At 39.1% G+C, this 21066-nt stretch overlaps 1 protein-coding gene across 1 annotated transcript; it reads left to right on the forward strand.

Moving 5' to 3' along the window:
* Positions 1-1237: 1237 nt before the first annotated feature.
* IL1R1 (interleukin 1 receptor, type I) lies at positions 1238-20821 on the forward strand. Its single transcript, XM_010009301.1, has 12 exons — positions 1238-1314; positions 3871-3955; positions 5362-5428; positions 5879-6110; positions 8005-8194; positions 9279-9453; positions 10456-10521; positions 13434-13554; positions 16478-16623; positions 18173-18316; positions 19397-19561; positions 20445-20821. The coding sequence occupies exons 2-12, from the start codon at positions 3953-3955 to the stop codon at positions 20819-20821; spliced, it is 1686 nt and encodes a 561-aa protein (XP_010007603.1). The 5' UTR covers positions 1238-1314; positions 3871-3952.
* Positions 20822-21066: the final 245 nt, after the last annotated feature.

The raw sequence follows: 21066 nt of genomic DNA on the forward strand, positions 1-21066 counted from the left end.
CAGGGTGTCCGGTTGAAGGCAGGATCAACTCCTTGGCAGGTAGACTGAAGTGCTGGTAGTTTACAAAAACCCAAACCCGTGTTTTCTGTTAATTTCAGACGTGTTTTGATACGCGGTGTATGGCTGCTGGTTTGCCACCAAATAGCTTCCTTGGAAGTCGTGTTTTCACTTATGCATGTCTGTCTGTTTCCTCGTTGTGTACTGTGTTACACAAACCCAGGTAGGAAGTGCGGTATAAAAATGAGGACTAGGAGTGCTGAACGCTGCCACGTTTTTTAAAGTGCTTGTAACAGGAAGCAGGATAAAGCTTGGCATAAATGTTCTTGACCCAGTAAACCACTACAGAAAGTATTTATCGAGTAACCACAATAAAATGGGGGCTCTTTTTTAGAATCATAGAATGGAATCATAGAATACCAGGTGGGAAGGGACCTCAAGCATTATCTGTTCCAAACTTTAAACTTTTTTTAAAACTATTCATATGACAAGAGCAAGGCTTTGGGTGAAGGAGCTGTCTGCAGAAATAGCGGTACCAAACCTAGCAAGGATCTCCTGCTCTGGCAGTCCTGGACCTGTGCTGGTCACAACCGAGATGGTGGTGTGCAGCAGCCTGTGGAGCCGCAGCTTGGTAGGAGCAAGCTGTCCAAAGCTACTGAGACGGATCAAGGTTCTGGTTTGTTTCCAGCAGCAGCTCTTAAGTTTGAAGAATGTTCATCAGGAACTTGAGCAAAATGCTGGTTGTGTTTTGCTTTTCTTTGTAAATTCGGCAACGGCACGCTTGTTTGACTTTCACTGCTTGTATGTGCCCGGATTCTCAAAAACCAGGTTGGAGTTGCTAAATGAACATGCTTGCCTTTCATATAGATTGTGAAATTGGAATGCTGTAAAAGCTAAGAGATTGGCATAAATTGGTGTAAAACCCTTGTATAAAAATTGTTTTATAATGCAGAATCCTTAATTCAGATATTTTAAATTGATCCTTAAATAGCTGTTACCTTTTTTTTTTTTTTTAAACAATATTACTGATTTCCTCCCTCCGAGAGAAGTACATTTTTTTTTTTTTTTAATACTTTGCAACACTGTGGTTTTGATACAGTTTTATCTGCATGAGCCCTTCTGGTCCTTTTGAATGCCTCTTAATTGTATTTTGAAAATGTTAATGGAAAAGTAATAACTTACTTTGGACTTAAGAAATATTCCACACTAAACTCCACATTATTTTATATTGACAGGTAGCAGGGGTTGAAATGACATAGAGAAGTCTTCAAAGTGCTGACTGCGAAATGATCTCCTTCCACTTCATGCTGAAAGGAGGTACTGTTTTGAACTGAACACTGAAAAGGCCACTCTATTCAGGTTGATTTGGGTGCTATCATTGCCTCCAGTTTGATGCGAGGCTGAAGTGGGAGGATAAGTAGCTCTTCCCTGTACTAGAATCAACTGGTGGTGGCTGGTTATGATGAGCTAGAGATATCTGTACAGTTATGTAGAGATACAGATGTTTTTTTCTTCTCCTCTGCTTTGGTAGAAGTACTTGTAACAAACACTTGGCTCAGATTCACCGTTAGAGCAGTGAACTTTGTCTCAAAGTTCAACTGGAATTTAGCTTGTCAAGATTTAACTATTGCAGGTTTCTTTGCAAACATTCTTCTTTGACTTCTGTGTCTTCATTTTGATGTAGCTTCAACAGAATGTCTTGGATAATGGGTTTTCCATAAAGGTAATGTTTTTGTGTAGTCATGCAACTTGAAGGATTGTCTGGAAAAGAGACATTTAGGGCCAAAAGTTTGTGGTCATCACTTTGGTGTCAGAATACCACAGTGGATAACCAGATCCACTTCTAGAGGGTACTTCTGCGTCATTTTGTGTGACTCAGCATTCGCACATGCCCCTGTGAAATCACAGAACCCTAGAATGGAAGGGATCTGAAATATCATCTAGTTCTAAACCCCCTGCAAATGATCAGCTGCATTTTGTTTAAATATTGAGTGTGTTAGACCGGAAAGTTGGGACCTCGGGAAAGTGGTAGACTGGAAACGAGGTGTAGTCTGTTAGAAATTGTATCTGGCTTTACTGTTGTGGTTTAACCCCAGCTGGCAGCTTAACAGCTTACTCCTGTTGACCGCAGCAAGCACAAGGAACGAGGTGTGAGCTATATGAGTTGTGGTGGGTTGAATCTTGGTTTGGTGGTTGTACTTTGGAGCATATGGCCGCACATGGGTTTGGTTCTTCACACCCTCCCTACCCTGTTTCAATTAAACTGTATTGAAGTGTTAATTAAAAAGTCAATTGAGTTCTTTTATGTAGTAAGGCCACTAAATTGGGGCATTTTCCACTTCTGTGCTATTATGATAACCACTATTTCTGTGTTGTGATGTATGGCTCAATGGCTCAGGATCTGAGCCTTGCTGTCGTGAGTCCACGTAGACAGTGATCAATATTTAGAGCTACTTAAATTAACAGTGATGAGCTGATACACACTCGAGGGGCTTACATGCTTTCTATGCTACTGTCTTAAGCATTTTTCTATTGTGTTGGCCTCTGCAAGGATCTGTCATATCTATGTATTTATAAATTATTTACAAGTAAAATTCTGCTGCATGCAGGCATAGGGACCTGGTATGTCTCTAAACCTATTACGGCATTTAAAGTTGGCAGTGTGCCTAAGGCAAGTAGAAGGGCAAGTTCTGTGAAGACAGACATCCTGCAGAGAACAAAATGCCAGTATCTTAAATCAGGTCAATGTGTTTTCTACTTCTGTTTTCAAGATGGTAATTTGAGACATTTGAAGGAGCAGTAGTAAGTTGTATTTTAGCTATGGGAAGATAAATATTAGGAAAGTAACTTGGAAATCAAACCTTTTAATTTTTTAGTAGCTTGAACCACAAACATGATTGGTGGTGCAGGGTTTTGTTTGTTGATGGTTGTCTTCCCCCTCGCCTATTTCTTAAAAGACTTTACATATGTTTTTCCGTTGAGCCCATCAAATTTTGAGCTGAAGCAGTGTTCCAGACTACGTCTGTAGGCAGTGTCATCAGTGAAATTGCCATTCTCTCTACATAATTCAGATTTTTGAGCTTCTGTGGTTGTGTCACAGGGGCATTTCATATTGCTGAGACCGGGATAGAAGGCATTACAAGGCTAAAATTGTTAAGTATCTTAACAAACATCTGCTTTTTATATCAAGTTTGCTGTTTCACATTTCTGGATTTTGAGTAGTGTTTCTCTGTATGGTCTGCTTAAGAAAAAGTGTAAAAACCTTGTGTGGTCACTTGAAACCACCTGACCAGAACACAAATGCTCCATATGCTGTGAGGTATTGCAACTACAAAAGCTAGAGGCTTCTTCTCTTCTTTCCAGAGTTTTCAAGCTTTACTGCTACAATACTTGAAAGTGGTGTGTGTGTGAATTTTGAAAGAGTAGAACCTTTAAAAATTTGAGCATTAGCGTACAATATTATAAAGATGTCCACCCTTGGTACTGAAGACCAGTAATACATGCAAAATGTAAAGCTTAACCTGTTGGATTGCTTAGTTATTTTTCTCTTGCCCTAGATTGAAGTATTCTGTGTTTCCTCTTAGTGGTTAAAACTATCTTACAAAGTAGCTACTAATGTCTGGTTTTGGTGCTTGCTTGACACCTGTGTAATATCATGTTATTTTTCACAGAGACTATTTTACAAAGACCTTTGCTAGAATTCTCAGTCAATATTTACTTCAAGTATGTTGTTGCTCTTTTGTTTTCAGTCGTCTCTCTACTGTAGGCAGAGAGATGCTCTTGCTTTTACATTAGGATGTCTGTAGAAAATTTGGGGTTGTATGTGTATGTTGCTGTCCAAATGATGTGTTTTGTAAAATCCGCTCTTAACAGGTAAACTGAAACTCCAAGAATGATTGATCAGCTTATTGGCAAGTTACAGGAAAACCACCAACAAGGCAACTAAATAAAAACTATGGTATGTGTGCTTTGTCAGATGAACTGTTCAAAAGAAGTACATACTCAGAAGCTGTTACATTGAAGTGTTGAACTCTGCTTTGTGTTTCCCTCCCTGCTACCCCAACACATCTGCATATGAAATGTTTCAAAAGAAGGAGCTGGTGTGGCTTATTTGTCACTAAAGTGATCTACACTGGATATAAAAGTAAGTCTACACTGGGTTTGTTTTATTTTTTTTGTTATGAGTGTTTTTCAGGGAACACCATCTCTTCTTCCGGCCATTTCTAGCTGGGTAGAAGGCAATATTAACTAGGACCCGTGCAATGAATATTTTGCAATGGACCACTTATGTGGAAGCCAGATTGCTTTGGGGTGAGAGAGAACAGCATGCAAAATAATCAGGAACCGAGGAAAGGCAAAACAGGTAAATGCAGACCTTAACATATAAGGAGCTGTCAGAAGGGAAAGGAGTTAAGTATTTTCCAGCTGGTTGACAGCAGAAAGCTTGGGAAGGGCTCTGATGATGTCTTCCCAAGAAAAAGCAGCCACATCTGTGGAGGGAGCAGGACTTAGTTATGATTTAGATGTTTTGTGGAAGCCACTTGGAGGCCATGAAGGCAGTAGGTGTGTCTGTTCAGTCACGTCTTTGTTGGAGAAAGCTGCAAAGAAGACCTGAGATGTGAAGTGAAATTACAATTCTTGAACACTTTGTTTTGTGTCTGACCACAGCAATTCATATTAGCTGCGGTTTCCACACACTTAACTTTTAAGTGCCAAGTCTGGAGTTACAGTGTGCTTGTCCACCCTCAAAGAACTACAAGTTCATCTGCTCTTAAAAGCAGTGCTTCCTCAATTGTTCAAGAACAGTTTGAAGAATGAAACCTCATGCATCTCTGAATCTCTGTAGCTGTATCTCTTGTAAACGTGTGGAAAGAGGAGCGGCTTTATCAAGCTTATTTCTTACATTATAGAGTATAGTTGAAATCACTGTATGCTAACATAACTCACCTGTGCTAGAGGTTGTGGTTTTTCGGGTTGGTGGGTTTTGGGGTTTTTTATGTTTTGGGTTTTTTTTTTTTGTTTGTTTTATTTTTTTTGTTTGTTTGTTTGTTTGTTTTATTTGGCTTAGCTATGCTGGTGAAAGAAAAACACAAATTACACTTCATTGCAAGAGTTAAATTGCAGTAGAAATTTGGAAAAAATTCCAGTAGAAGGCTGAAAACTGAGCGGCCTTCTGTGGAGGCTAATGGTTGCTGTAGTGGAAGGGGCTGGGGCTGAATTATCAAACCCATTTTTTATTTTTTCCCTCCCCAGGATGGCTAATGCTTCTCCTGACTTTTTTTATTGAGAAGTAATGCAGGGCACAGAGAACAGCGCAGCTCGAATGCTCTTACTACATTAAAGGAAAAAAATTCTTCTTTGCAGCAAAAGATGACATCTACATTTTTGCTTATTGGCTGTCTAATTCTACTGATACCTCTACTCAGTGCTGGTAAGTTAAATGAATTGCTGAAATTACCTTTTTAAAAAAGAACACCTGAAAGAGATGAGTTGTGTGCATTCAGTAGAAAAAACCTACTGAGAGCAAAGTAGTGGATTTGGGGTTTGGTGTTGCTTCAGCATATTGAATATATGCTGAATGTTTCTTCTTGGGTTGAAGTTGGGGATGGAATGAACACATCAACGTAAATATTTTTAAATCTAGCCACATAAATTTAGGATACCAAGGCTTTGATTAGCCTCTCCCTGATTCCTGTGAAGAAAGTTCAAAGAGTTTGGTTTCCAGAACTTAAAGGCAGCTGCTGAATGCCGCCTTCAAGAGATATGCTGTAGCTCTAGTCCAGAAAGCAGTAGGACCCAGTTTCCTTTACAACTAATTATTAATATTTTTAAAAGTATATAGATTAAAAGCATTGATAATTTTTTCTTTCTTTTTCAATAGAAGAATGCATTATTTGTGATTATTTTGTACTTGTTGGAGAGCCTACAGCTGTTAGTTGCCCAATATTTATATCACCAGCGCTTCAATCTGATTACAATCTGACGTGGTATAAAAATGGTAGTGCTACACCAGTAACCACAGAGAGAAGGGCCAGGATCCATCAGCGAGAGGACTTGCTTTGGTTTATTCCTGCAGCTCTGGAAGATTCTGGACTTTATGAATGTGATGTAAGGTAAGGAAGGAAGGAGGGAAACAGCTGGGTGGCTGATACAAGTGTGATAATCTATTTGTGGAACTTGAATGTACAGAATTTTTTGTTTTAGATAGAGAGCTTAGATCAGTTAAAAACACTGTTTTGACCATGGGTTTTTGGTTCTGTGTGCTGCCTTTTTTTCTTTTCTTTCACACATGTAGCATTGCAGAAGTGGTTCGTACAGAAGACTCTTTATCTTAAAGCATGATAATATTAACAGTGGTCTGTGTGGGTGGCTTGTTTGTTTTGTTTATTCGTTTTGGATGCAGTATCACTACATACAGACTTTGTGGAGAGCTTAGCAGTGTTTGGGCAATCCTTTTAGAAATTTAAATTAAAAGCCAGAAAACTATTCTTATGTTTTGTTTTAAAACATTACCAAATGTTACTGGTCAAAACTGAGAATGTATCTGAAGAGCAAAGCAATGCGCTAGACAGATTAGAGACAGTGAAAGTAATGCATCCCCCATACTGCTCAAAATATCTGAGTGCACAGAGAACTAAAAAGGAATAGATTCTTTTCACCTCTTCAGTACTTGAAAGCTCTTGCCATATTTACAGCTCAAATGAGTGCATGGGACTTCACCACTTGAGGTGGTCAAATCTTGTTTATAATGGCTGAAATTCAGTGTTTCTGAAGCGGAAATTAATCTTGGGAAGACACACAGAAATTGTTCTTTTCTTCATGGTCTTACAGCACACTGAGAACAGCCAATGAAGGTTTTTCAGGTGACCCAAAGTTTGTTTTACTAGTGTGTAGTTATGTGTACTGGTGTGCATACAGTTATGCTGAAGGGGTTTGGGTTGTGAGTGTTGTTAACAGTGATCAACAAAAACTTCCAGTGTCTCAGGCCTTTGCACCTTCTTGCTCCAGAGTCGATAATGAAGCTAAAATTGGAAGTCAGAAGAAATATAATCCTTTCAAAGCTACCCAGTTAAATAGTTCTGATTTAGTCCTTCCTGATGTTTCTGGTTACTCTAGCTATGAGATGTATTCCTGTGGATGCCTCACATCCCTGGCCCGCATAAAGGTCAGCAGAACAAAACACTTGCTGAAGTTCAGTTGTGTTAACGCTTTGTGCATCTTTCACTTAATCCTTAATTACAGAGCTTGTCAGGGTGTGGTATATAAATAGTATAGTATATAAATTAGTGTACTGAAGTTAATGCCAGGTCTGTCCAAACATGCAGTTCACTCTTCTGGAAACTTCTCCCTTAGCATAGCATTGAGAAGTGAAGAGTTGAGCGATGGAATTATTAGACTATTCCTTTACTTCTGGCATCAGCTTCTGATTTCTAGTGCCATCGGTCCTCTGCAGAGGTACTGTACTACAGGTTATTGTGAGCTCTTGGTGTGAAATAATTTCACATTGATATTGCACCTTGATGTATATGTTATTCAAAAGCTCTGCTTCTCTTTTGCTAAGGCTTGCTGCCTGTTTTTCTTGATATATCCCTCCAAGGAACGCTGAGATAAACCTGTCTTCTGCTCATTTGGCAGAGGATGTTCTGGTGCAGATATGTTTTAGGTTACCCTGCACTACTGTGTTTTGGCAAATGTAGCACTGAAAATGGTAAGGCTGGGCTGGTGCTGGAAGCTGTGTAGAGCGTCAGTCCTGGCATCCCCTGTGGTGCTTCCAGAGCAGTCCTTACTTCTGCTCACAACATGAAATCAGAGCTTGTTTGCATGTCTCAGTCTGGTACAGGGGATCAGGAGCTGAGAGAGATGTTTAAGAGCTAGGGGGCATGTAGCAGTGGTGTTAGAGGCAAGGCTGGTGGAGATGTGGAAGTCTCTCTCTGAAAAATCCTTGACTTTCTGGAAACAAGGAACCTTATTGTCAATGATGTGACTTTTCTGCCATTCTTATTACAGGAGCCTTAACCACTCTAACAAAAAAACTATAAATTTAGCAGTTTTTAAGAACGATAACGGTTTGTGTTTTAATGGAAAAATGAAGTTTGAACAAAAAGTGATGAGCAGAAATACCGGAAAGATAATATGTCCTGATCTAGAACATTTTAAAGATGAAGACAATAATCAGCCTGAAGTACACTGGTATAAGGTATTGTGCATGTATTTTTCAGATACACAGAATACAAAATAGTCTATTTAAAATGTGTTATGAAGTAACTGTGTAAAAGCAGCTTTTGAAAGGAAAGGTTTAATTTCCTCTGCAGTGTGAGTAAGGCATTTATCTTGCTACATTATTGGGGAGGCATAAGGAGGTATGGGAGGAATATTAAAAATCCAATTGTCCATGTTTGGATTGCAGGTTTTTTTCAGTCAAAACATGTGTTTTGGTTTGTTGATTTTATGAAAATCTACTTTATCCTTTAGTTATTTCATGTAGATAATAAGTTTAAAAGCTTAGATAGTAAGTTTAAAAGCTTACATGTTTCTTTATATACAAGATTCTGCATAATTAATTTCAGTTTCGCAGAATATTAGGCTTGTCCTATCTGTTGATCATGGTGTGGTATTATTACGCCTCTTGTTCTGATTCTGCCAGAATACTCTGTAGACCACGACAACTATTCAAGCTTAAAAATGCGTATTTTGTGTTAAGGTTAAAATTCTAGAGTAGCTTAATTCTGATGCTGGTATTAAAGCAGCTACCTGGGTCTGTACATGTAAAATAACCTTGGTGCTTCACCTATACATCTTTTAGATGAAGTGGTTTTACATTGCTTATAGGTGAGGAGAGAGAAGGAAGTTTTTCATTGCATTTGCATTGCCACAGGAACAGTAATACACCCAACAGCACAAGACACTGCTACAGCAGCTCTCATTCATCTTGGTGAAGTGGCAATGCAGGCATATATTCTCATAAACATGCATAGTAACTTTTACTGCACCTGAGACACATAACTCTCAAGCTATTAGATGAAGGCAGTGAACTAAAACACAGCATTTGAAAATTTATAGGATTGTCTGCGGTGATTTTCAAAAAAGTGCAAATGCAACAAGACATCATCAGGCTTCATGCTGGAGTGTAATGATGCTTGGATAAGAACCCATATCGTGTCTTTCAGAAAAAGTAAATCAGTATTTGTCAAGTATTTTGATAATCAGTGGAGTTCAGTAACTTATTAAATATTATCAGATTATTAGTTCCCTTAAATCACAGGTACTTTTGATACATTTAGGAGTGTAAGCCCGGATTTCTTGAAGACAAGCGACTTCTTTTGGCAGAGGGTGAAAATGCTGTCTTGATTCGCAACGTAACTGTACAAGATAGAGGAAACTACACATGCCATATGGTCTACATGTATATGGGAAAACAATATAATGTTTCACGAACCATGAGTCTAGAGGTTAAAGGTGAGTGCATTGAAGTTACTCTGTTCTCTTTTTGGCTCTACTGTAAATATTTGTATGGAGGCATAAACTATTTGGCATGTTACTTTTCAGCTCTGTGAAATTAGAGTTATAATCACCTTTACTTAATTTTTCCCTGAATGGAAAATTGAAAGGCAGTGATGCATGTTGCTTCTTGATGCATTTTGAGCATTGCTTCTGAGGAGGAATTGTCATGGAGAAATGAGAAATGCAGGGTTAGGAATGAGGATTAGGAGGAAGCAGTGATTACTGGGGGGTGGGGGGGGTTGCGTGGATGTGTGTTTTTGCTAGAACAAATAATGCACTGTTAAATTAAATAAAAAGAGAATTTTTTTTGCTGAGACCATCACAGTAAAACACCTGCTTGTGGCCCTGTTGGTGAACTTGGTTACAGAGTATAGTAGAATTGCAGTTGATGGGAAAGGAGATGTGGCAAGATGTATAAATACTGTAAAGTTAATAAGTCTTCCTCTGGAAAGGATTGGCTTACTGTTGGCTCTTGGTTGTGCTCTTCTGCGCACAGGGCTCAGAACTGGCTGTCTCACTGTCCCAGTACTGCCATTTATTACTGCGATCATTGTGATTACATCTTTATAGGTAGCATTGCTGATGACCTTGCCAGTACCATGATAGTATCCTATCAGAAAAGTTAGCTGGATGCAGGGTGTTCATCTTTTTAGATAAAATCCAAATTCTGACTTCAGATAGGTGATACAAGAACAGTGGGTTACCAGCAGTGAGCCTATACGTCATGCAGCCCAGTTTAAGTGTGTGCTTGTTTACTCTTTTACCTAAATAGATATTCACCTGGTCTAGGAGGTCGTTGATATAGTCTCTCTTCCTTATCCATCTCTCTGACAAAGCTAATCATATGTTTTGGATTTGTTTTCTGATTTTGTATTACTTTTATATCAACTATCAGTTGAAGTAAGTTGTGGAAAATTTCTTGCCTGAAGATTTATTTTTCTCTTTTGCTTCTGTTAGAAAGACCACTGCAGATGAGGCCAGAGTTTATTTATCCAAAGAATAATACAATTGAAGTAGAACTTGGTAAGTAGCGACTATTTAAGAAGTCATTAACATTCAGTAAAACCAGTAAGCCACCGGTCTGTCAGAAATAACACGTGAACAGTTCCACTGACTTCAGCAAGACTGGGAGACAGCCATGTGGATTGAGAATATCTGGAAGACAGATGGTAGAATATGATTCCTACAAGTAACTGTGGGGTGAGGGAGGAGATGGCACACAGACACAACATAATTACTGTGGGCCTAAGATTGGAGTCTCTTGACCAGCAGTGTTGGGTGGGATGCATTTATGTATTCATTTTATTATTGCCATCTGTCATTTGTACCACTTCCCAGTGTCCATGTCTTGACATATCTTCAGTATCCATGGAAATATGGTTACATTTACATAACACGTTAGGATAGTTACCAGTTGGCGAGTTCAGTAGTTTTTCCTCCTCTGTTTCCTGTCTCTTTTCCCTCTCCTCAACTTGGATTTTACTCCTCTTTCTAGGATACTGAAAATTTTCTGATCTTTTGTGAAACAGTGAGCTGCTAGTTGATGGATATCCCATGTATTGTTTATCTTATAAATTTCTTAAATAAGAGATTCTGGGTATAAGGAATAACTTATTTCCAGTGAGGTCAGCCAGGCAGTGCAGCAGGCTGCCCAGAGAAGATGTTCAGTCTCTGTCCTCAGAGGTTTCAGAACCTGACTGGATAAATCTCTGAGCAGCCTGGTCTGATCTCAGAACTGGTCCTATTTTGAGCTGGAAATTGGACTGGAGACTGCCCAAAGTCCCTTCCAACCTCAGTTGTTCTATGTGATTCTATGGGCAAAGTATATGGTAGGCAAGTCTTTTCCTAAGCAAACCTGTACATGTTTAAGTTGCACCATATACTGGACAGGGTTGTGTTGTACTGATGTAGTCCAGAAGAATGATGTTTGGAGCTGCTTGAACTGTAATGTTTTTTTCCCTCCTTGTGCACCAAGGGGAACTGTTTCGAACAAAGTATTTGATTAGAAAGGGTATTTACTGATTTTGGAGAAGTGTGATTTGTTATTTACTAAAATTTTGTAATGCAGGATCTAAACTATTTTGTAACCTTTTGAGGAAGGGTTGTTACCAATTGGGTAGTTAGAGAAGTTCTGAGGAAAGGTTGTGTTGGGACTCTGGCTCCACAAAGGAACTGAAGCAGTCACACATGAAACTAAAAGGAGACACAGTACTTCCACCCACAGAGTGGGTTTATTGTGGCTACTGAACAAGTACGGTTCTTTGCTACAGGGGATCCTTTAAAGGAAGTTGGTGAAGGTTTTTGTTTTGGTAGGGGTTTTGAGTTTTGTTTGGTTTTTTTGTTGGTTTTTTTTTTTGTTGTTGTTTTTTTTCTCTGTAAAGAAAGGCACTGCCATTCAAAAGTATTCTCTGTTCTGTACCTTTAATGCGACTTCCAGTTTTTGATGGAAAAAACCCCAATCTTTGCTCCCATTGATTGCCTGGCTGTGGGGCAGAAGCTGGAAACACCTGCATGAACCTAGAAACATTTGTGTGCTTTTTAAATGAGAAATCGCAGGAGAAGGCTGTGTAGCTACTTAACAGTACAACCATGAATGTATGGAAATGGAAGGCTTGGAACACTTGAGGGTTTTTCTTCCTTTCCAAGAGCTGTGAAATGCACTAAACCCCACCTTTAGAAAAATTCACTATTGTGAGGGGAGAGATGGTGGAGCATCTGTGATTTCTATGTGAACTCTTGTTCAGGTAACTGCTTTGCATGTGAGCTAAAGGTTTATTCCATACTTTTGATAGACACCATTCCTTGGTGGAAGCATCTAGATCTGATGTGGTTCTAGGAAATGAAACACCGAGATCTTTACATAGGTGAACTGAGAGCCCATCTTCTCCTATCAAATCATGACTTCCATGGGTAAAATACAGAAGGAAAGGACTCCAAGAAAGCTGCTTACCTTCCTGTAAATGAAACTTTGAGGTACACTGGCAATAAATATATTCTGCAACTTGGCTTGCTTTCTTAATACTGAAGCATTCTATAAGATCTGGACTCTTGGTGGCAAAGGAGTGACAGGTGAGGTTACTTTGGGAGCAGAGTGTGAGAGTAGTCAGAAACCATCCCAGTGGACAGTGTTGGCCAACAGACTCTGATCTGGAGTAAAGATGTGTGTGTTCACAAAAATGGGATTTAGCTGCAGGGTGTAGTTATCTACACATGGGTATCCACATATGAGCTAGGGTCCTGACATCATGCTGTTATCCGTGCGTGCTCAATTCAGCTGCCTACACACAGATGTCTAGTGCTGGTTTGGGTGGTCTGGCTATTCTAGCAGTACAGGTTTCTTGAAAATCTGAAGTCCTATCTGCCAGCTCCATACAGATGCCTTGGATGCTGGAGAGCACTTCAGATGTCACCATACTGTGTACATGCAACTAATTTGAGCCCTGGAGATCTTTCTGTGGAGTCTGGGGAGCCATTCAGTTGATAAGGTCCAGGTGTCTACATGCAACTAATTTGAGCCCTGGAGATCTTTCTGTGGAGTCTGGGGAGCCATTCAGTTGATAAGGTCCAGGTGTCTACATGCAACTAATTTGAGCCCTGGAGATCTTTCTGTGGAGTCTGGGGAGCCATTCAGTTTATAAGGTCCAGGTGTCTACTTAAATGTGAGTGGAGTTCAGCAGAGCTGAACTCTGTTGCTAGCTTAGACGTGTAGCTTATATGTAGATGTGAACATTTAGACACCTACATTTAGGGTGGAATTTATATCCAGATCGGAGGCACCCATGTGTGGATTACAAATGGATGAGTTTTAAGGACTCTGCTTTTCATAAGTTAAGTGGGTTTTTCCATATCCCTCCTATTCAAAGCTGTTCCCCAATCACTTGATCCTGCTTCTGTCACAAGACTTTCAGTTGCCATATTTAAATTTTTTTTTGTAGGTTCTCATGTAGTTATGGAATGTAATATATCAAGTGGCATAAATGGCTTGATTCCATTCTGGCAAGTTAACGATGAGGATGTTGATATCTTTGATGGCACCTACAGGGAACAGTATTATGAGTAAGTATAATACCTTGAATTGTAACTTAGGTGAACTAAATGTAGTTATTTGCAGTGAATTCACTGTAAAGTTGACTACTTGACTAGATGCCAGTACTCATTGAAAGATTTACTAGAAGTCTACATTAAGTACGTAATATTCATATTGCTTGGGGTAAAAAAAAAAAACCCAAACCATTTTGTTATAAGTGCTGATGTATCAGAAACAAATGTAATGAAGCAATCGTATGTAGATTTTTATAATGCTGCTGTGAAACATAATTTTGTAAGGTTTATTTATGCATTTGTTCTTATGCAATCTTTTTTTGCTAATAGATTGAAGTCTGCCTTCTGGCATTAGTATGGGAAGGATAGATTGTTCCAAACAAAAATCACCTGACTTATCTTTATTTGTGAAGTCCTTTTCTAAGCACAGACACAAGAACACAAAGCAGAAGCTCTTGGTGCAGGACATTTAGGTTTTGGGTTTTTTGTTTGTTTGGTTGGTTGGTTTGTTTTTTTTTTTCCATGTTCAGGAAAACTAAATACAATTGAAGCTGATAAAACCAGCAATTCTTTTGAGAGAGCAGGACCTTTCTTACTCAGTGACTGGTCTATGACAGCATAGTTTGAATGTGCTGTTTACTTTCTTGTTTTATCAGTTACTGCTGTTAAATACAACCCTTAAAATATAGTGCAAAAAAAGAAGAAATAAAAATTCTCAGCTGATCAGCCCAGTCACACAGAAGCATTGCTGTCTCCACCAAGTGCCATCATCAGTGCAAAATAAGAGAATTAGCTTTCAGACTGCTTTTAAAACTCTCTTTTTCATTGATCTCTATCTGGCCTCCAGAAGGAATCTTACTTCTCCTTTGTCCCAGAGTTCCTTTAGAGTAAATTACTGGTTTCATTATAGGTCTATCTGCTTGGTTGTTTGCTTAGAAATATAGCACCCCAGCTTATAAATATAGGACCCCAGCTTGTGGTCTCTTAAGGTATAGGTCCATTATTCTTTAATGCGTGAAGTTCCTCAGCTTCACCAGTTAAGACACATGTGCAGCTCTGTGTAGCTGTTTTAAAGTTGTAGTAGCTGCAGCTTCTTCTGAAGCCAACTTGGTGCTGCTGTTAAACACTTCCTGAAAAGTATGTAATATGTTTCACTCAAAGCAGTTCTCTCAAGATTTTTTTCCTTGCTTGGAAGTGATCTCTATTTCTGATCACTGTCCTGCCCAATAATTTTCCCATGCCAGCGGTGCAGATGTGCAAAATATGTCCTGTGCGAGTTCTAGTTAGGATTAATAGAGTGAAGCAAGTTATCCGATATCAGAGAAATTAATCTAATTGCAATAATAATGTTTTATTTCTCAGCAATTAAATTTGTGGAGCATTTGCTGATAGCAAACCACAGTGTAGGCATGACTAACATTATGGACTTGAGGCTTACACCTAGGAGGTAACTCTCTGCTGGGAGGAAAGTTAAAGCTGACTTGAATAAGTCTCAACATGTTGCAAAACGGTAATGTTTGTATTGGCATCCCATGACAGAAGTTGCTGGCAATTATTTAAGTAATAGAAACTGGTTCTTCAGGATGTTCTGCAAAATGAGTTTTCCTTCTTGAGTGTATAAGGTGACGTCACTTTGGTATATAGATTAGGATGCTAGTTTATAGGTGCCTTCCTACTGCAATTCCCCCACACCTTACAGTTGTATATCTGTCTTAGAGCAGGATTGTATTTAGCAGGATAGCATATTGAATCTCCAGCCTTCTTTTTGCAATTTGATCCATGGTCACCCAGGTTTTGTGAATGCTTTTCATCAGTATTTCCCAAGTTGGTTGACACCATTGGCTGTGGACCATACAGGCTTGGGCAGTCTGTTAGTTTGCTTAGAAAGGTCTCTGCTTTATCATCAGTACAAAGAATCCTGGCACTTTTATGACTAGTTATTACTGGTTTGAATAGTCTTTCATTCAGAGAATCATTTAGATTGGAGGGAACCTCTTGAGACTGGTCCAACTGCCTGCTCAAGCAGGGTCAAATAGAGCAGATTGCTCAGGGCTCTGTCCAGTTGGGTCTCAAATATATCCACAGGTGGAGACTTCACTACTTCTCTGGGCAACCTGTTCCAGTGTTTGACCACTGTGACACTAAAAAAAAAGTTCAGATGGAAAGTGTTTCGGTTTGTGCTCATTGCCTCTTGAGCTGTCAATTGGCACTACTGAAAGGAGCCTGGCTGCCTCTTCTCCACTCCCTCCCATCAGGTATTTAAACATACTGACAAGATCCACCACCTACCCCCTGCCCCTGAGCCTTCTCTTCTTCAGGCTGAACAGTCCCTGCTCTCTTGTATGACTGATTCTCCATTCCCTTAATAATTTTCATGGCCCTGCACTGGACTTGCTCCAGTAAATCCATACATCACTTATGCCAGGGAGCCCAGAACTGGCCCCACTACTCCAGGTGTGACCTCAACAGTGCTGAATAGAGAGGAGGGATCATGTCCCTCAACCTGCTGGCAGTGCTTTTCCTAATGCAGTCCAGAATGCCTGAGGACTGGTTATTCCTCCTCAGGTGCAGGATTTGCATTTTGTTTTGAACTTTATGAGGTTCCTGTCAGCCCACTTCTGCAGCCTGTCATGGTCCCTCTGGATGGCAGCGTTACCCTCAGGTGTATCAGCCATCCCTCTGAGTTTTGTATCATCCACAAAACTGCTAATGATACATTCTGTCCCACTCAGCAGAAAAGACCAGCAACTTAATATGTATGGAAAATGCCAAGTCACCTCTGGTCATGAAGTTGTTTGTTACAGGGGTGATACTTACTGTGCTTCACTTGCTTCTTAGGTTTATAGAGGTAAAAAATTAAGATGACTCTTTTCCGTATTAACCAATGATATTTCAGTTTCTCTACAGATGTTTACTTTTTACCATTTTTTAATGACAGAGAGGGGATGCCTCATGGACTTGCTGTATCTGGAACAAAATTTAACATTTCAGAAGTGAAAGTAAAGGATTATGCTCATACGTTTTTCTGTCACTTCATATATGGTTCTCAACAATTTACAGCCTACGTCAAATTGGAAAGCCCAGGTAAGAGATCTCATCTTGGTAAAGTGGTCATCAAGGATGATCTCAGTTTGACAACAGCCTACTTAGAGCTAAAACTGCATGATGTACTCTGGTGCAAAGTGGGCAGTGCAGCTCAATACCTTTCTTTGTGAAATATTTGTCATATTATTAGCAAAATTAAAGAAAACAGCACTTTTAATTTGCCTTGTCTTCTCTCATTCAGTGTTTTAGGAAACGTTAAAGACTCCAACTTATTTGAAGCAAATATCAGACCTCAGTGAAATACTGTGCTTCATTTTACACTTAAAGAAGCATGTGGATTGGAGGAGACTATATTTCTAGAGAAGCAGTGAAAATGGCCAGTTCTCTAAAAACCTGGAGAGGAGACATGACTAAGTGTGGAAGAGACTGTCAAAAGGCCATGAATATATAGTGGACCTGGTTGTCCTACCCTTCAGTAACAAATAATGGGCTCAGATTGCCAGGAGGAAAAAAAAAATAAAATATATACTTACGTAGTAGGAGAAACTCTAACATTAATAATAATAATGAAGAAATGAAGTAGGTTGCTTGAAAAGGTTATGGACTTTCCATTACTGATGCATGTGCTGTTTTATCACCTTCCAGATAGGCTCATGCATGTTGATAGGGAGCATCCTGCCACTTGTTGCAGACCTCAGTCTTGTGCTCAGAGACAAGGATAAGTTTGACCTATTGGTGGCTAGTAGGACGTTTTCTTTTTAGTAGATGAACTTAAAGGTAAAGCAAGCTTTGAAAACTCAAATGCAGGGCTGAAGAAATTAATTATTTTTATTTAAAGACAGATGCACAGAAGAGCAAATCACCAGATAATTTTTATTTATTTATTTATTTTAAATTTAGCTGCAGAAAAGCCTCTGGTCTGTTGAGCTTCAGTTGAGCTGGTTCTGTCAGCTGTGATCCAGTCCTTTGACAAATGTTATTCTCAAACTTGCCTTTAACTGGCCACATTGTATACAAATAATTGACTAAAAAGTGGACCTGAGCTTTAGCATGTTACATAACTCAGTTCTTCATAAAGATTGTCAGGGTATGATTTAACCTCACAAATCATTTAATATGGATGAACTAAAAATTGCAGTTGTGGAGAGTGTTTGTTTTAAGGACAGCAAATCAGTAAATTCAATGACAGATCTTCAAAGAGGCTAGAGACAGTGGAAAGCTGGGGAGAATAGCATGGTCAGAAAAATCACCTTCCCACCTTTGACTTTCTTGCTTCCTGACTGGTAAAATTTTATGCAAGAATTCTCACTGCTGCTGCCCTCATCTGTATGTCAATATTTTTGGGTTTCAGCTGAAGAGTAGCCTCATTTGTCACATTGCTGAAGTAACTCTTCTCTGAAATATAAAAGTAGGCTCGTTGAGTAAAAGTATTTGCAGAAAAGTATACATGAAAGTCTTTAAGTCCTGTTCATTCATTCCCTGTTCAAAAAGTATTTTAATGGCCAAACAATTTAGTCTTTCTCTGGTTCTGATGTATAACTGTGTTTTATTTGTTTGCTTTCTCTCTTCTCATTCCACCGTACTGCAGCTCGCAACATTCAAGGTTACTTAATTGGAGGAGGAGTTTCCTTAGTATTTTTAGTATTTTTTACTCTCTCTATCTACAAGATCTTCAAAATTGATATTGTGCTTTGGTATCGGGACTCCTGCCATCTTTTACTGGGTAAAAAAGGTATGTTTGTGTAACAGTACTGTGTGTTGTAACAAGCCTCCACATACCCTTGCAAAGCAATGCATTAACCTCAGGGAGTGTGTCCTAGGTTCAATGATTGGTCTTCCTTGAGATTTTTGAAAGGATAACATGTTTTTTAGGATGCCTAGAATTAGTTCAGAAAACAAAAGCATCTATGGGGGAAAAATCAGCAACTCTTCAGGAATCTAGAGCTATCATTCCTTTCCCTGAAGATGTATTTCAGTGGTTTGAATGGTGCTCTGGTAGCAGTTGTTTAGATTTCTTTTAATTACTGTTCTTACAGAAAGGAGTATTACAGTGGAATTGTTGGGTGTTTCTTACTTTCAATAGACGAGCCACAACAACTTTCACCTGCTTTCATTCTCTATTTGAAGGCACTTCTTATTATTTTACTTCCTGTAAATTCCTGGCATTCAGAAAAATGTTGATGGGGTGCTGTCTATGAGACTGTGGTGAAGTGTGGGTCATTTCGTAACATCTCAGAGGGGGTGTATGGCTAGAGAAACAGAAGGTATCTTCTAGAGGTATCGGGGTTCTGTTAGACTTCTTTGAAGTCTTTTAAATTTGATCTTTCTGTAAAGTTTGTTTCAGAATACCTAATACCATTCAGACCTCGAAATTTGCCAAATACTTTGGGTTTTGTTTTCATTTCTAAGTGGCTGCTGGGTTTTGAAACTCCAGGTTACAAAAATTACCTTTGAGTTATATGGCAGCTGTAATATTAAGTATTCAGTTGTATTATTGGAGCCCCTATTTCCCAAATAATTCAGTGATAACATTTTTTTAATTTAGAGTTCAAAAAAGTATATTAAAACCTACTTCATGTCTCTTTTGCCTACTCAGATCCAGCTTACTGAACTCTAGAAGGCCTGATTCTATGAATATTTCAGGCTTAATATAGTTATACATGCTTAGGTAATAGCAGGATTAAGACCTAAACCAATTATTCCAATGGGGGGAAAAAAAACCCCAGAGTTTAAGAGATTTTCATTTGTTTGTTTGCTTGCTTTTCTGTCTTCGGAATCCATTCTTATATTACTTCTGTTGCTCGCTCTTTAGTTTCAGATGGGAAGATCTATGATGCTTACGTTGTGTATCCAAAAAACAGAGAAAGCTGCTTGTGTTCATCAGATGTTTTTGCTCTGAAGATACTACCAGAGGTCTTAGAAAGACAGTGTGGATATAACCTTTTCATATTTGGGAGGGATGATTTACCAGGAGAAGGTAAGTTACCTGAAGACCAATCACACTCAAGTTTTCTCATTGGCAGCTGCAAATACAACTCAGAAACAGACAATCAATCAGACATGATTCTAAATATCAACCACCATCAAATGAGCTATTTTCCTATTTTCTCTGCTGGAGAATGAGAAATACAGCATTGGGTGCTTCCATGAAGTCTATTTATGTTTGCCTTTCCCTTGTCGTTGTTTAGCTATTCCAGGTTTCCTTAGTGTCTGGCTAGCCTAGACATCTGGAGATGAGTCTTACCTAGGCTTATGGTTTTGGAACTTGTTTTTTTGTTGTTGGGGTTTTTTTTCCTATTGCACCTGTGATGGTGATAAAATGATATTAGCAAAACAAGTAGTTAATCGTTGGTAGCTTTCCTCTGTTTATGCAAAACAAGAATATTCACATGCATGCTGATGGGGTCAAATTCTGTTGCGTTGGCCAAATCTCCACTTGTTGGCTAACACAGCGTAACTGATTGCATTCTTTACCCTATCCCTATTTGTGAGGTAAAGTGTGTTGGCTCAAATATCATAGAATCACAGAATGTTTTGGGTTGGAAGGGGCCTTAAAGATCATCTAGTTCCAAATCCCCTGCCACAGGCAGGGACACCTCCCACCAGAACAGGGTACTCCAAGGCCTGGAAAAACCCCGGGGAGGGAGGGGCCAGCCACAGCTTCTCTGGGCAACCTGTGGCAGTGTCTCACCACCCTCATAGTGAAGAACTTTTTCTAATATCTAATCTAAATCTCACCTCTTTTAGTTTAAAGCCATTCCCCCTTGTCCTATCAAACAGTGAGTGAAACAACTGCAACATGTTGGTAACAAAGAATAGAAACTGACACCCTTAATTTTGTACAACCTTTTCCTCTACAGCTATGATCAGCATTGCTGATGAAAAAATCCATCAAAGTAGAAGACTGATAATTGTCTTAGTACAAGAACCCTCCTGTTACAGCATCCTAGAAGATGTGTCTGAAAAGCAGCTAGCCATGTATAATGCTCTTATCCAAGATGGCATTAAAGTCATTCTGATTGAACTGGAAAAAATACAGGATTATGCAACCATGCCAGAATCCATTAAGTATGTTAAGCAAAAGCATGGGGCAATCCGATGGAAAGGGGACTTCTCAGAAAGGTCTCACTCAGCAAGTACCAGGTTCTGGAAGAAAGTGCGCTACCACATGCCATCCAGAAAAAATGGATCTTCATCAGGACTGCATTTGTTACCAAAAAACTTTAATTCTCCCTAAATAGCAAAAGAAGAATGACACTTAATGACTAATTCCGTTCAGATAGGTGGTGGTGGATTGATTGAAGGTCACATTTACCTGTTTTGTGCAGACAATCTTACTCAGATTTTCTGGGCCAAAGGTACTACAACTACATCTACAGATGTGAATCATTTTTTTTCTTCTGTCCAGATCAACAGAATGCTTTGAAATGCCATCAGTAGCACAGAGATGACATGGATACCACGTAGGAAGTACATGAAGCC

Source organism: Nestor notabilis, unplaced genomic scaffold, assembly GCF_000696875.1.
Source record: "Nestor notabilis isolate BGI_N333 unplaced genomic scaffold, ASM69687v1 scaffold33742, whole genome shotgun sequence".
Classification (NCBI taxonomy): domain Eukaryota; kingdom Metazoa; phylum Chordata; class Aves; order Psittaciformes; family Psittacidae; genus Nestor; species Nestor notabilis.